The 15807-nt window shown below is 36.7% G+C and overlaps 2 protein-coding genes across 2 annotated transcripts; both read left to right on the top strand.

Moving 5' to 3' along the window:
• The first annotated feature begins 300 nt into the window (after nucleotides 1-300).
• On the top strand, nucleotides 301-2007 carry LOC120739456 (major histocompatibility complex class I-related gene protein-like). Its single transcript, XM_040041218.1, has 4 exons — nucleotides 301-428; nucleotides 845-1111; nucleotides 1272-1550; nucleotides 1640-2007. The coding sequence occupies exons 1-4, from the start codon at nucleotides 368-370 to the stop codon at nucleotides 1990-1992; spliced, it is 960 nt and encodes a 319-aa protein (XP_039897152.1). The 5' UTR covers nucleotides 301-367; the 3' UTR covers nucleotides 1993-2007.
• A 2458-nt stretch (nucleotides 2008-4465) lies between these two features.
• On the top strand, nucleotides 4466-7241 carry LOC120739458 (major histocompatibility complex class I-related gene protein-like). The gene is made up of 4 exons (XM_040041221.1): nucleotides 4466-4563; nucleotides 5914-6174; nucleotides 6525-6803; nucleotides 6898-7241. The coding sequence occupies exons 1-4, from the start codon at nucleotides 4515-4517 to the stop codon at nucleotides 7224-7226; spliced, it is 918 nt and encodes a 305-aa protein (XP_039897155.1). The 5' UTR covers nucleotides 4466-4514; the 3' UTR covers nucleotides 7227-7241.
• The last annotated feature ends 8566 nt before the right edge of the window (nucleotides 7242-15807 follow it).

Here is a 15807-nt window from a genome sequence, read left to right as displayed (position 1 = left end):
ATTTCTCATAATGAGGTGAGGAGGTGTTTTTTTTGCCCATAATCACTCCAAGCACCTTTTTCTAATTCATAATATTAAAGAATTTGTAGGAAGTCTTTTTAGTAGAGGTTCTTCAGAGGCTGCTGTTCAGAAATGATTCAGGAAATTAGGACCTTTTGTTCCAGTCGCTGTTAAACAAGAGATGTGAACAACTGATATCAGAACATGACCCTTGGCCCAAACACAGTAATTTACTGTATTCAAAGTATATGCTGGTTAATATTTAATTCTTTATGACTCAAAACTTTGGACCAGCCCATCAAAAAATGAACTTGGACAAGTCGCTCATGAAGTCTCAGTTGTTTTTCTGGATTTAGCAAATTTTAAAATGCAGAATAAGATGAAGAATCTGTTCATATTACTCCTCTGCTGTCATGCTGCGTCTCTAGGTAAGATTATATTTCAAATATCGTAATGTTTCCCTTTACTTATATCACCTTGAATTTCAAGTGACAGACTTTTAGTTTCACTATGAGCTGTTGGAATTTGATTTACCTCTTCTCAAGGCCGGAGGAATGTAAGCAGCCCCAGAAATCTTTCTCGGGGGGCTGGATACATAGAGCCCTGTTTAATTATTTTTAATTTATGACTGATTGAAATTCAAGTTTATTTACCCCATCCTCCTGTAGACATGTGTACCTCATCAAAAGGATTATGTGGGTTACTGAATGATGAATACTTCAAAAAATAATATCAAAATTAATTTTAGTAATTAATGTCAAGACATTCCTTAAATATATTACAAACAGTCATACAAGAAAGTATATACCTAATTCTAAGTCACAATTATTTTATCATTTCACAGTAAAACACTCCTTGAAGTATTTCTCCACTGAAACCTCTGGAGCCCAGAGCATCCCAGAGTTTGTGGCTGTTGCTCTTCTTGATGAAGTTCAGATAGGAAGCTGCAATAGCAACAGAAGGGGACCAGATCTTAAAACTGAGTGGATTAAAAAACTCTTTAAGGATTATCCACGGCGGCTGGAGTGGTACACGTTTCAATGTTTGGATAGTCATCATTCATTCAAGGGTCGCATTGATAGTTTAAGGCAACGTTTCAACCAAAGTGAAGGTATGGATTTGTTCTAGTTGTTACTGCTGAAATTAAAAGTGTGACCTTTCCACATTGCTCATAAGTTTATAAAGTATATTTTATACCAGTGGCACTACCCATTCATCCTCTGTTTTTCTGTCTGCAGTATTACTTTGTGGCATTCTGTCTCCTTTTTCAGGTGTTCATATTTTGCAGAGGATGAGTGGCTGTGAATGGGATGATGAGACTGGACAGATTAATGGGTTCAATCAGTACGGTTATGATGGAGAAGACTTTTTAGCATTGGACCTGGAGACACTGACATGGATTGCTCCAAAACCACAGGCTGTCGTCACCAAACTGAGATGGGATGCTGAAGAACCCCGATTAGAATATAACAAAAACTTTTTAATCTATGAATGCCATGAGTTGTTGAAGAAGTATGTGCAGTATGGCAGAAGCTTTTTGCAGACAACAGGTACAGTTACATAAACTTAAATGACTTTCTTGTTTCTAAAGCAGAGTATGATTAAAAAGAAAATTATACAACTGCCAATCTCTCTCCAGCTCTTCCTTCAGTGTCTGTCCTCCAGAGGACTTCCTCCTCTCCAGTCAGCTGCCACGCTACAGGTTTCTATCCTGACAGAGCCAAGATGTTTTGGAGGAAAGATGGAGAGAAGCTTTGTGAAGGTGTGGATCCTGGAGAGATCTTTCCCAATAATGATGGGACCTTCCAGATGAGCGTTGATCTGGAACTTTCATCAGTCCCACATGAAGACTGGCAGAGGTACGACTGTGTGTTTCAGCTCTCTGGTGTGAACGAAGATATCATCACAAAACTGGACAAAGCAGTGATCAAGACAAACATGGGTAAGACTGCATCCTGTAATGGTTTTGAAACTATTGTTTTGTCTGGGTGACTGTTGCCTTGATTCGACTTTTCTGCTCTGTATGACAAAGTGTTGCCATTTGTTGTTTAACAGTAAAGCCCACTGACACGGTGATCTTCATCAGTGCTGCAGTGGTTTTCCTAGCTTTCATCCTCATCACAGCTGTGGCATTTGCAGCTTGCAAAAAGAAGAAAGGTGAGAATATTAAATTTTGTTTTTTAGTCATGTCTTAATCCATTCGGCCCAATGAGTTTGACTGCAAATACCCAAAACACAGAAATCTAAAGCAACAGTATAAGGCTTAGAGCCACAGTCATGTAAATACAAAGGGAAATGATAATGTGGGATACAGTATTCAGTAGGTGGAAGGCACAAAAGATATGTATGTGCAGTGAAAAGAAAATATGACAACTGATAAAATTTCTTGTTTTTTTTTTTTAGATAAATGTTCATCACCCTGTAAGTAAAACTTGCTTTTATTGTATTTGTTTTCTGTCAAATATAGTGCATCATTAAACTATTAAATGAGTAAACCTAAACCATGTTTGCAAACAGAAACCAGTAATTACTGCATATTATACCTTTGAGAAGTTTAGAAAAGTATTCATACGCTATGCTTTTATCTTATAGCTTCTGACGATGGGTCTGAGCAGTCTGAGAAGCTAAATCCACAAAGGTGACTGTCTTGTAAGCAGTTCTGTTCTCCACTGTCTGTATGAGTTTGCTCTGTAGCTGCTGCAGTATCATCCACAGTTCAAAGACATACGTTCAAAACACAGTTGTTTAAATTACCCACAGCTAATGTGGAGCACAACCCATTTTTTTCTTTGTGATATTTGGAATTGGGATTTTAACCTGCTTCACTGAGTAATCACTGTACACACACACACACACACACACACACACACACACACACACACACACACACACACACACACACACCTGTATAATCCTCTGTAAACAAAGTATTAAATGTATGTTGGTTTATACATCTGGCAATGAAGTGTGCTACACACTGATGTTGCAGCATCAGTGATGCAATTTCCATGGAAATTTCAAGTTTATTCATATTGCAAAAATAGCACATTTAGAGGCTCCTCTAAGTTTCTTTTATATTTATATATAGGTCTATATACATTTTATATTTCTGCTGTAGTTACATTATAGCAAAGAGACATGCATTTGGATAGTGTAAGTCATGTGTTTGTGATATTGTGGTGTCCCACCTTTTAGAGAGTCGTATGGTATTTTAAGCACAAATACATGTTTGCAGTCTACTCAATTTCCCTCTGGGATTAATAAAGTCTGTCTGATTTTGTTTCTCACTTAACTGAATTTTAAAAAACTATGGGATTAAATAAGACTACACTTATTTCCGGACAAAACAGGAACAAATGACTATGTGTTTTGATCACTGTGAACTTACAAATTGTAATGATTAATTCTTTTTCACTGTGTTGTTGCCATTTGTTTTAATGGTTTAAACTGAAATAAATATGTGTCTGTGAAGTAAAGCTTGAAGTTGACTGGTACTGTGTGTTTCTAGGATAACAACTATTTAGTTCTGTGACCTGTTCTCAAATATTTATGTATTTACCTTGTAGGGCAGACAGTTAATTTTCCCCTTGTATTAAAAATAATGTATTTTTCTGTAATGCGTGCATTGGATTCTCCTTACGATATAATCATATTTGTTTTGTTTTTTATTGAGTGCAAGTATTTTTTTATTTTAGTACTATTAGTAGTACTAGTTGTACCAAATAAGGGAAAGCGACACAGCTGCGGAAAACAAGGTGCAGGTGAATGGAATCAATCAACAAGCAAGAGGGACTGCGAAACTGAACGTAATGCACACGATACGAGAGACTATCAAAATAACAAAGCAAGCCTAAACTCTGAGACTAAAACACGTAAACAACGACAAAACTGAATAAACACGGGAGACCTAACAGAAACACAAACTAGGTATGGGGAACATGAGGGGACAGGAAAAAACTTGAGAATAACTGACAAAGAAAACTATGAATACGGAATCAGAATGAAAACAACCTATTCAAACTGAAAACTAAAACAAAGTCAAACAGAAAATATTAAACCGAAACTAAGAGTCCAAAACAGAAAATTCTTGGTACAAAACCAAGGATCATGGAAGTTGATACAGCTTACTTTAGATTCCCTGAAATATTTTGTCATGAAAAATTATAAATTGTCTAGCCCAATTAACTAAGTTGATCATTTGTCTTTGAGCTAAACAATTTAATGTCATAGAAACTTTAAAAAAATGCATGGCCAATGTATTTTGGCATTGGCTATATGAGACATATTTTCCTGTTTCGAAGTTTTGAGTATTTACCAAATACTGTGGGTAGAACAAGCAGTGTGCATGCGTGGTAAAAAGAAAAGAACAAGGAGGCTCTTGAAGGTTATTAGTCTGTTTAATGTTTAACTTTTTTATCGCTCAAAACTTTGGCACAGCCCATCAGGAAATGAAACGGGCAACTAAGCCAAATTGTTTTTCTTGCACTGATAAAGATGAAAAATTAAGAAAAAAGATGAAGAATGTCTTCATATTACTCCTCTGCTGTCATGTTGCATCTTCAGGTAAGATCATAGTTCAAGTTAAGTCTTAAAAAGTGTTCTCCTTAACCTACAACAACTTGAATTGCAAGAGATGTAATCTTTTTTAGTTTCACTATGAGCTGTCGACATATTATTTACTTTTTGATCGAGAGAGTGAGCAACTTCAAATCCTTGGGCACATACATTTTCCATTTCACAGGACCTCACATGGAGTATTTACACCACCTCCTTTTTGAAAAAGGCACATTTCTTAAGGGCACAAAGGAGAGTAAACTTGCTAGCAGCTGCTGTTGTTCTGTTAAACATTTTTCTTTGAACGTATCCTCTCCCATGTCATCTTGTGTGGCTCACAAGCTGCACTGTAGCTGACAGGAAAGTAATAGGGTGTTATTAAATTAGTACAGAACATTATGCACACAGTATGGCTTCATGCTGAGAAAGAGCAATACAGATGTGACATTTGCTTTAAGCATGCTGATGGAGAAGTTTAGAGAAGTTAAGAAGGAGCTATGTGGAGGAGTGAGAGAGAAGGGTGGTGCAGGACATGTATGAGGGCAGTCAAACAGTGTTGAGGTAGAAGTGACTGATGGGTTCAAGGTGGGGGTGGAATTGCATCAGGGATCTTCCCTTTGGCTCTGATCCTTTGTTTGCAGTGGTGATGAGCAGGTTTACATATGAGGTAGAGGAGTGAGAGTGGGGAGCAGGTGAAAGAGAAACTCCAGAAATGGAGATATGCTCTGGAGAGAAGGAGAATGAAAGTTAGTAGAAGCAAAAACAGAATACATGTGTTTGAATGAGAGGGAGACAGGTGGAATGGTGAAGATTCAAGGAGCAGAAGTAGTGAAGGTGAATGACTTTGAATACCTGGGATTAACCATCCAAAGCAGCAGACAGTAGACAAGGGAGGTGAAGAAGAGAGTGCAGGCAGGATGAAGATGAGGGTCAGGGGTCATTTAGGAAAGAAAGACATCAGCAAGAGTGAAAAGGAAGATTTATAAGATGGCAGTGAGAGAATCATCCCTTGGTTAGGCTGCAATCAGTCTAGGTTTCGGGGGGCTTCCCATGATGCACTGAACATTTCTTCTTCACTCACCTCTTTTCACTCTCTGTGTTTATAAACCACTATGCATTTGATCATTAGTTATTACTAAACTCTGGTTCTCTTCCACAGTGTGGCTATTATCCTGTCTCTTCTGCTCTCTTCCTTTCCTATTACACATCATTGTTTTCCGTCTCTTTTTATGTTCACTGATGTATCACTGATAGATTTATGTTTTTACAGTGAAAAATGACCTGAATTAAGGTCATATTTAACCTACTTAAATGATACACGAAAATATGTAATAATTGAATGTCCCATCAATTTCACAGTAAAACATTCCTTGAAGTTCTTCTCCACTGAAAGCCCTGGAGCCCAGAGCATCCCAGAGTTTGTGGTTGTTGCATTTGTTGATGAAGTTCAGATAGGTGACTGCAATAACATAAGAGGGGTGGAGGTTACAAAAGACTGGGTTAAATTCTTTGAGGATCATCCTCAGCAGGTGGAACGGTATAATTCAGAATGTCTGGGTACTCAACACTTCTTCAAGGCTAACATTGACAGCTTGAGACAACGTTTCAACCAAAGTGAAGGTATGTGAAGGTCATTTCACATGTTACTGCTGAAATATTATCCCGATTATTATAAAATCCCTCTAAGAAAATAATTCAAAGCACATGACAATTTGAAGGTCTTTTTTGATGGTATTTTTCCCACCACACTGCTAACATAAAAAATAGCAAAGAAGAAGCAGTGAATGAATCCAAAGAACACAAAATGTGAATCCTGATAAACTGTTCATCAGAAAGAAAGAACACTACAAAGAAACAACCCCGTGTTAATTCTTTGTGGTATATTCTTTCTCAGTAGGTGCGATATCACCTTTTAACTCTGCTTACATCTCACTGGTGATTGCAGTTATTGTTGCTGTCTCTCTTTTCAGGTGTTTATATAATGCAGAGGATGAGTGGCTGTGAATGGGATGATGAGACTGGACAGATTAATGGGTTCAATCAGTATGGTTATGATGGAGAAGACTTTTTAGCATTGGACCTGCAGACACTGACATGGATCGCTCCAAAATCACAGGCTGTCATCACCAAACTGAGATGGGATACTGAAAAAGCTCGATTAGAAATCAATCAAAACCTTTTAAGTCACGAATGCCCCGAGTTTTTAAAGAAATATGTGCACTATGGAAGTAGCTTTTTGCAGTCAGCAGGTAAAATGGCAGCAGGCCTAATTCATAGGCTTCACCATTTCTTAAGTACAGTAAAATTCAAAAGATAATGACACAACTGTCTGTCTCTCTCCAGTTCTTCCTTCAGTGTCTCTCCTCCAGAAGACTCCCTCCTCTCCAGTCAGCTGCCACGCTACAGGTTTCTATCCTCACGAAGCCACGATGTTCTGGAGGAAAGATGGAGAGGAGATTTATGAAGGCTTGGACATAGGAGAGATCCTCCCTAACAATGATGGGTCCTTCCAGATGAGTGTTGAGCTGAAACCTTCAGTCACTCCTGAAGAATGGGAGAGGTACGACTGTGTGTTTCAGCTCTATGGTGTGAACGAAGACATTGTCATCAAACTGGACCAAGCTGTGATCAGGACCAACTGGGGTGAGACTTTATCCTGCGGGGTTTTGTAAATATTTTTTTCTTCCTCTAGCTTTCAAATTCAAGTCCTTAATCCTTAATCCTGGTCTTACTTATTAATAACTACAAGTATAAATATAAATATAAACTATACTACTAAAAGTATTCACCAACCCATCCAAATCATTGAATTCAGGTGTTCCAGTTGCTTCCAGGGCCAAAGGTGTATACAATCAAGCACCTAGGCATACAGACTGCATCTACAAACATTTGTGAAAGAGTGGGTCTGTCTAAGGCGCTCCGTGAACTCCAGCGTGGTACTGTGATAGAAGACCAGTCATGAAATTTCCTTGCTACTAAATATTCCACATTCAACTGTTAGTGCTATTATATATCAAAGTGGAAGTGACAGGGAATGACAGCAACACAGCTGTAGAGAGTTTCATGGAATGGGTTTCCATGCCCGAGTAGCTGCATCCAAGCCTTACATCACTGCAATGGACGCAGTGGTGTAAAGCATGCTGCTTCAGCATACTGAGACATTTCGGACTATTTCATGCTCCTAACTTTGTGGAAAGAGTTTGGGGATGGCCCCTTCATACCCACCACAAAAAGCAAGGTCCATAAAGACAAGGACGAGGAAGTTTGCTGTGGAAGAATTTGACTTGCATGCACAGAATCCTTTGCAATGAACACTTTTGGGATGAATTAGAGCAGAGACTGCGAACCAGGCCTTTTCGCCAAACATCACAGTCTGATCTCTCAAATGTGCTTCTTGTTTTGTGCAGCTCTTTGTTTCAATCAGAGATGTCATTCTCATCAATTATCAGATGTGATGTGGTTATTACAAATTCTTTAGTAACTGCACACATTTTTGCTCTGTATTATAAAGTGTTGCTTTCTTTTCTTCAGCAGAGAAGCTCTCTGACGGGACCACCATGGAGCACCGTGCTCTATGGTTTGCTCTATGGTTTGTTCTAGTTTTCACCATCATTGCAGCTGTGATATTTCTGGCTTACAAAAGGAGGAAAGGTGAGAAAGGTAAGAAATTTCATTTGATCAGATTCCATCGATGTATAGTTTTCCATTGTACTTACGTAATTACATCAGACTGTAATGTAATTATTAATGTAATTCTAATTTAACCAATGAAATTCGTCTTGAGTGAAGATATTAAAAGAACAAATGCAAAACCCTGATTGTGTTTTGCCAAAACACATTCCGTTTCTTATTTATGCTCTCATTTGCTTGATAACCACTAATATTTCTGCAGAGAGAGGGTTGTGTTTGCAAACAGAAACAAACAATCACCTGCTTATTATACTTTGAAAAGACCAGAATACTTCCCGACTGTCTGTTTTTGATATTACAGCTCCAGACGATGGCTCCGAGCAGTCTGAGAAACTAAATCCACAAACCTAATTGTGCTGTAAGCAGTTCTGCTCTCCATTCTTTCATCTGGCTGCTATAGTATCTTCTGCCGTTTAACATTTAAGTTTTATAATTAATTATTTTATTTTCTGTATTTCTCCGTAAATTTGATTGTATTTTTATTTAAGATTATTTTATTATTTCCACTGACAACAGTAACAATTCTGACACTAAACAGTTTATCAGTTTCTTAGAATGCTTTGGTTTAAACAGTATACGATCGACCCTACCCAAGCAAAAAGTCACACGCTTGATCAGGGTTATTTTTCAGAGGCCTTGATTTCAATAAGTATCATGTCAAAGCCAGTACAGCTGAAACAGTTATTAAAAACAGAATAGAAAAGAAAAGCCCTTTATTGTCATTGTACAGGTACAACGAGATTGTGAAATTATTATTCAAAGTGCAAATGACCAATAATGTCCTCCTATGATGATGCAGTGTCTTAGATTATTGACCATGTTGCCTCTGTTAAAACTATTAATATACAGGGTTCACCTCAAGCACCCTGAAGAAACAGTGAAAGGGTAAAGCAGGCAAAAAGAATCTGCTGGACAGGTGAAAGAAAATATTGAAAAAATAAACTACAAATTAATTTTAAAATCTACAGTAAGGACTTCACTGCTATAAAAACAAGCTAAAATTAGCCAGACAACACTACATGTTCCAAATGATTAGCAATAAAGAGTCTAATTCTGCTTTTCTATTTTCATCCACTGATAAACTAATTAATCCCTCCAAAATCATACCAACTGAAATTTATTCAGCTAATAAGTGAATGTGATGAGGAAATATCTTAGCCTCTCATATTTATCCATCACTGACATTCTGATCAAATTACTACTACAAACACAATGTCCACATTATCATTTCCAATTTTTAAAGATCTGGAAGAAGATATTCACCAGTTAAAGTCTTGGGCCTCTTTGCTTGACTTTGATCCCCACCAAACTATTCAAATTATAAGTCATTGCTTTAGAAAACATTTAGTAAATATTATCAACAGTTCTCTACATTCATGGCATTTTTCCTGTTTCTCTTAAATCTGATGTAATCACACCACTACTCAAAAAACAAACTTAGATCCATTGTAATTAATAATTAAGACTCAGACTTCCTAATCTTTCATTCCTCAGCAAAGTATTTAAAAAAATTGTTTGCAAAAAACCAAATGAATTTCTTTGATCTCATTGCATCATTTTGGACAGTGATTTTGTTTTGATAATCACCTCAATAAGGTTACCAGAGCTGCTTTCACTTAAGAAATTTAATTAAAGGTAATTAAACCACATTACTCCAGTATTAAAATCACTTCAGTGGCTCCCAATGCAATTTATAATTACTTTTAATTACCTATTACCTCTTTTATTACCTATTGAATTGTGGTTTGCCATTGAGAAATTGGCAGTAAACAAAACACATAAAATAACCAAAACAGTGACAGAATCTCAGTGTTAGTTACTGTGTGTGTTTTGTATTTGGTAATGTATGTCAGATTGGTTCTGTGCTGGCTGCTTTTTTGGTATAAGTAGTCAAAGATAAAATCAGTAAGTATACAGCACAGAAAACTACTGCCGTGTCGGCATACCTTACACAAACACTGAGTTTCCACAAAACTCTTGGATGGGCTTAAAGATAACAAGCGTTGATCACATTAATGATGGTGAAATTTTCACTGAACTACAAGATTAAAATTCCTTTTATATCTGATAAAGATATTGCATTATGATCATTTATATCAGATTATGCACAGAGTTAAATAGTAAATGTCTTAAACAATACAATTTGACAGGATGAAGTACTATCACTGGTTTCAGTTTGTAATTTGAAGGTCTTACTAAAGTTAAGACCGTAATACTGAACGCATTTTGGAGAGATTTATATTAACTATGTGATGCACCCTGTTCACTTACCTTTTTTTTCTTAAACTCCTTGGATTGCCCACAGGATATACTGTTGAGTAACTTTAAAAAGAATGTACTTGTAATTGCTGTAATGGTATGTGTTATGTAACTTTACGTTATGTTACGTTACGTTACATTACATTATGTTAATGATGTGCAGCATCAATGTCAGGATTTTCATGGAAATTTCATGTGTACACATGATGTCAAACAACCAGAACCTACTGTATTCCTATTTGTACATATTATTTTTGTGGTGGTGTTTTTTGGAATCTAAACATTTTACTATGTCTTTAATTAAGCCTTCACTTGTTATAATCATTGTAAACTTGTGAATTAATGATCTTTGTCACTGTGTTTAACGTCTGGTGACATTTAGAGTTGAAACACACACATTTAAATGCACAGTTTAACAAATAAATCTTTAACCACCAAGGGGAGCCAAACCTCATTTAGAAAGACAACCTTCTGGCACCCCCTTACATTAATGAGAGGAACTACATTTTCCTTTCCCAAGACAATGCCTAATTGACCATCTACTTATTACATTAATCGTAGAACAATAACAACAGTTTTTTTCACCCAAAGTCATAGTGGGTGTGTTACAAAACTGCATATTTTTGTTCTAGAGCTATGAATCAAAATTAAATAAACAAATCTTAAAAGATCCATCCATCAATTGATCCATTCATCCCTAACACTAAGGGAGAGGTCAGCTACCCTTTGGAGAAAGCTCATTTCTTTTGGTCACCATCCAGAGCTTGTGATGATGGGCAAGAGCAAGGGATGTAAATTGACCAGTAAATCCAGAGCTTTGCTTTTACATTCAGCTCTCTTGTCACCATGATGCCCCAGTATAAAATTTTGCAAAGCTGGAAGTTTGGTCAGTAGATGTTTAATCTGTAAAATTTTTGATCTGTAAAAATGTAAAAGGATTCATATTCATATAATGATTACATAAAATACTTGTACCTATACCTATTCAATCTTGTAAACTATGTAAATTAAAATAAATAATAAACAAATGATAAGGGTGTCAAATATACTGTGTCGCTCTAAAATAAAATAAATATTTGTATATTTATTCTACATCATAACCTTAATAATATGTACTATTGAGTTAAAAGAGCTGAGGTAGGCGGTCGGCATATCCATATTCAAGTCTACTATAAAGAGAAGACTGCATGAATGTAAATACAGACGGTTCACTGCGACGTGCAAGCATACTGTCTGCTCAAATCCAGCTCAATACAGTCAGATTGATTGAGCCGCCGATACTACGGAGCCCCGCAGGGGACATGGGAGAAAAAAAAATTAAGACTGACTTTTGCGAGATCTCGCAAAAGTTGAATTCCAACAATGGCGGCAGCTACTTAGTTGTAATATTACTCTTTCTGGGTCACAAAATACACTTTTAAGATATTTTGAGGCGTGAATGTAATTGTGTAAATGTCAGATATCTGCTCGGTTTACAAGACATCACATATTTGCAAAAGTGCTCCGACGTTTTCAGAGATCTGACACCCACCATCTCGAAGCTAACGGGAGGTTGAGACCTACTACAGCTACACTTTTGAGAGTTTTGTTTGTAAATTAACTTGCTGATTTTACAGCTTACATTATCTTCATGTGTAACTTAAAAAATACAAAAAACAATTGTGATTTGACAATTTCATATTTTATTAACTCATAAACACATTTGAACTAGCATTAATGAAACAATATTTATTTACAAGACGAAGCGTAATTTGGTTGGCAAGAACATGGCTGATTTCAGTTAAATTAGCATGTGGAGACAGAACTTCAAATGATCCTAATTGCAACATCCCTAAGTATTAGTTCTTAGGGCTAAAGGGCCCCTAAGTTTTTTTTTTTTTTTTTTTTTTTTTTTTGATTACTTTGAATGAGGAAAATATTAATCGAGACTGCCTTTTATCAATTATACCACCAATTTGTGTTTTTTACTTGTGCAAAACAAGGATGAAGAGAGACCTGCTGCTGTGTGTCCACTGAGTTCGCTGCTGCATTTTGTCCTTTAAGTATGTGTAAATACAGGCAGCACTCTGGCATGGTAGTTAGCACTGCTGCTGCACAGCAAGAAGGTCCTGAGTTCAATTCCACCATCAGCCTGGGGTCTTTCTGTGTGGAGTTTGCATGTTCTCCCAGTGTTTGCATGGGTTCCCTCCGGGTACTCTGGTGCTCCGGCTTCCTCCCACAGTCCAAAGACATGCAGTTAGTGGGGATAGGTTAATTGATTAATCTAAATTGCCCATAGGTGTGAATGTGAGTGCGAATGGTTGTCTGTGTCTCTATTTATTAGCCCTGCGACAGACTGGAGACCTGTCCAGGGTGTACAGCTGCCCTATGCCCTCTCGCCCTATGACAGCTGGGATAGTCTCCAGCGCCCCCTGCAACCCTGGAAAGGATAAGCCGACGCGGATGGAAGTATGTGTAAATGTTAGAGTAGGGAATATAATTTTTTTTTAATGAGTTCATCTAAGGCTGCACGTTAAATAGTATTTTCAACCAGTGATTCCTGAGATTAGGAACACAACAGGTTTTAATTTTCTAACATCTATTTTTTTGAGTTTTCAAAAACATATTTACATATAATTGTTACACAAAGTTTTGGCTGTCTCACCATGTTTTGGTACAATCTCCCAGGTGTAACATTTTTTAATAATTTATGTTTTTGCTGGAGAAGTGCAAGGTTTGTGTCAACACCGTCAGACACAAAGAAATGCAAAAATATATATTTTAAATTAAGTTGTTTCAGCTATTTTGACTATTAGCAGCTTCTCTATTCTATTGTTTATGCACATATGTATTCAAATGAATTATATCATGTTTAAAAGTAAGATTGTTTTGGCTTTTTAATATTAGAGTTACAGTCATACATATTTTCAGAAGCTTGTATTTAATCTCTATAAGAAACAATCATATTAAGCAGCATGCAAATGACACATTTATTGAGAAAATTACATATTTTTATTGGAAGATCATGAGGGAGGAAAATATATGGTTCTCCAAAAGAGAAAAATAAACAAAAACTCCATATTATGGAGTTGACAAGGTGCTGACGGTGGTGACACAAATATGACGGTGGTGACACACTAATAGAAAACAAGATATTATTTCTTTCAAAATGACCATTAAGCCTGAACAACTTATGTAATATCACAAGACACATCATAACAATTCTGTTTTTGCACATGTTAAGTTCTACATCTTAATAGTTCACCAGCAAGTATAGCTTGCTGATTCCTAAAGTACTCTGTTTCAATTCAATTTCTTTATTGTCCCACAAGGGGAAATTAGTTTAGCAGCAGGAGGATAAGAACAAACAGAACAATACTATAAAACAATAATAACAATAATAATGATAGAAAATTCAAGGACAATTATTTGCCATTAAGGAGACAAGACGCAGTAGGGATAAAAGAGACCTGGAGTCTTTTAGTCCTCCTCGGTTGTGTGTTTAGACCCTGCTGGACTTTCTCTCCTTTTGTCTCTCTGTGCTTGTTTCCAAAACCTTCTCTTCTGCCTTTTTTCTCTTTCTTTCAGATCACTGATGTTCTTTATTTTTCCCTCTTTCACTCTATTTCTCCATCTTTCCCTTTCCTTTATGAGAAACTCTTTCTTCAACTCAGGCTGGCTGTTAATTTTTTCTCTCCTTCTTTTTTGATTATCCCTGTTCCTTGTCTTTTGTTCCTCTACTGACAGGTTCCCCTTTGCCATTCTAGCCTGAAATGTACCATTTTGCAATTACTATACTTTTTCTGAACCTTATGCTTTTTTACAGATTAAGGATGAATATTCACAACACAATTATGCATTAAGCAATAGAAATGCTATCCGGCCATTAAGTCTGATGTCATTAGCCGTTTCCAGGTCCAAACTCCGCTGCAGATCCCAAAGTCAAAAGAACTCTGCAGCATCACTGAGAGTTACAAACTGTCTAAATTCTTTCATCTGTAATAAAATGATCAGTGTGGCTGGTCTACCAGGTGTAACATCCAGGCATCCATGAAAACAGAATATATGAAATTTAACAGAGTTATAAGTTTGCTTGTTTCCACCTAAACATGATATACCAGCTCTGCTACCACGTCCAACATAAATGAAGACAGAAAACTAAACAGCAGTGACTTCTGTAGGGTTACTGAAGTTGGGCTAGCTGGTATATAGTGATGTGCTACGTGATCGCTAGTGACACAGCTATGTTAGCATAATATAAACACAGTGAAGCTGGAGGATGAATGCTAACTTTTTTCTACTTGATAAAAGTTAATGCAAGGGTTTCTGATGGTTAGGCTGACAGTGATCACTGACTGTTTTAGGGGCTTGTTCAGATGTAATAGAACAAGATAAAAAGCATTAAAACATTTTAACAGCACAACAGGCTTAATAAACACAGAGTAGTTTAGGCCCGGAAGCAGGATTCATACATCATCACTTAAAGAACAGCTCTCGGGGCACAGCTATCTCAGAACACAGCAAATTCAAAAGTGTTAAATGTATTGGTGTTAGTAGTCTTCTTGCAAAAGTAGAGTTAATTTTACTGTAAGTAGTCACATTCTTTTAATGTAACTCTGAGGTGTAAAATGATAGTAGTTAAAACCGATTGTTAAAAGTGAGTGTTTCTATGTCAAATCTGGAGGTGTTACAATGGAAACATTAACTCTTGACCTCTTAACTCTGAACTCCTACAGGAGCTATGACACCAACAGAGTAAATTCACAGACTCCGCCCACAGCACCATAGGCTCCAATCGAAGCTGAAGTGAAGCCGTTTCAGAACATTTTGCTCTACATATTTGAGTTGTTTGCCATGCTTGGTAAGTCATTTTTTCAAAGATTGTTTCAATTATTTCTATTAGCTTTTACTTCTGTGGCTCTTTGGAGTTGAGACAAAGCTGTGTGAAAGGCATTAGCCGTGTTGCTCACTGATAGCATAATATTCTGTTTTAGCTAGCTGAAAGGTATTGTTTGCGGGCAAATACCACAGCCTTGAAAAAAAGCTTGCATGTGAATTTTCAGTCAAACTTTTGGTCAAATACACCTAAAACAATGTCTAGAATGTGAAATGTCGGTATAATGGTGCTACTTGAAGCCTGAAAATGATCTCCCATAAAAAACGAGCAAACAGCAGTAGCAGATGTCCTGACTGGGTTCTACGTTAGCGTTTAGATCCCTCCAGAGTTTTGTGCACACGGTTTAGGTAAAAATGAAAAAGGCTGAGGTTTTAAATTTAGTTCAGCATTACCTGTTGTCTGTGTCCTTGTCTTTTGGGAAAATACTT

The sequence above is a fragment of the Simochromis diagramma genome, unplaced genomic scaffold (genome assembly GCF_900408965.1).
Source record: "Simochromis diagramma unplaced genomic scaffold, fSimDia1.1 OVJJ01000536.1, whole genome shotgun sequence".
NCBI classification, from domain to species: domain Eukaryota; kingdom Metazoa; phylum Chordata; class Actinopteri; order Cichliformes; family Cichlidae; genus Simochromis; species Simochromis diagramma.
This window is presented reverse-complemented; position numbering and strand designations above follow the sequence as displayed.

Excerpts from the sequence above, each read along its gene's own strand:
- LOC120739456 (XM_040041218.1), top strand. The coding sequence starts at position 368 with ATGCAGAATAAGATGAAGAATCTGTTCATATTACTCCTCTGCTGTCAT. Across the intron at positions 429-844 it reads CTGTCATGCTGCGTCTCTAG|TAAAACACTCCTTGAAGTAT; the intron begins GTAAGATTATAT and ends ATCATTTCACAG. Across the intron at positions 1,551-1,639 it reads AAGCTTTTTGCAGACAACAG|CTCTTCCTTCAGTGTCTGTC; the intron begins GTACAGTTACAT and ends ATCTCTCTCCAG.
- LOC120739458 (XM_040041221.1), top strand. The coding sequence starts at position 4,515 with ATGAAGAATGTCTTCATATTACTCCTCTGCTGTCATGTTGCATCTTCA. Across the intron at positions 6,175-6,524 it reads ACGTTTCAACCAAAGTGAAG|GTGTTTATATAATGCAGAGG; the intron begins GTATGTGAAGGT and ends CTCTCTTTTCAG. Across the intron at positions 6,804-6,897 it reads TAGCTTTTTGCAGTCAGCAG|TTCTTCCTTCAGTGTCTCTC; the intron begins GTAAAATGGCAG and ends GTCTCTCTCCAG.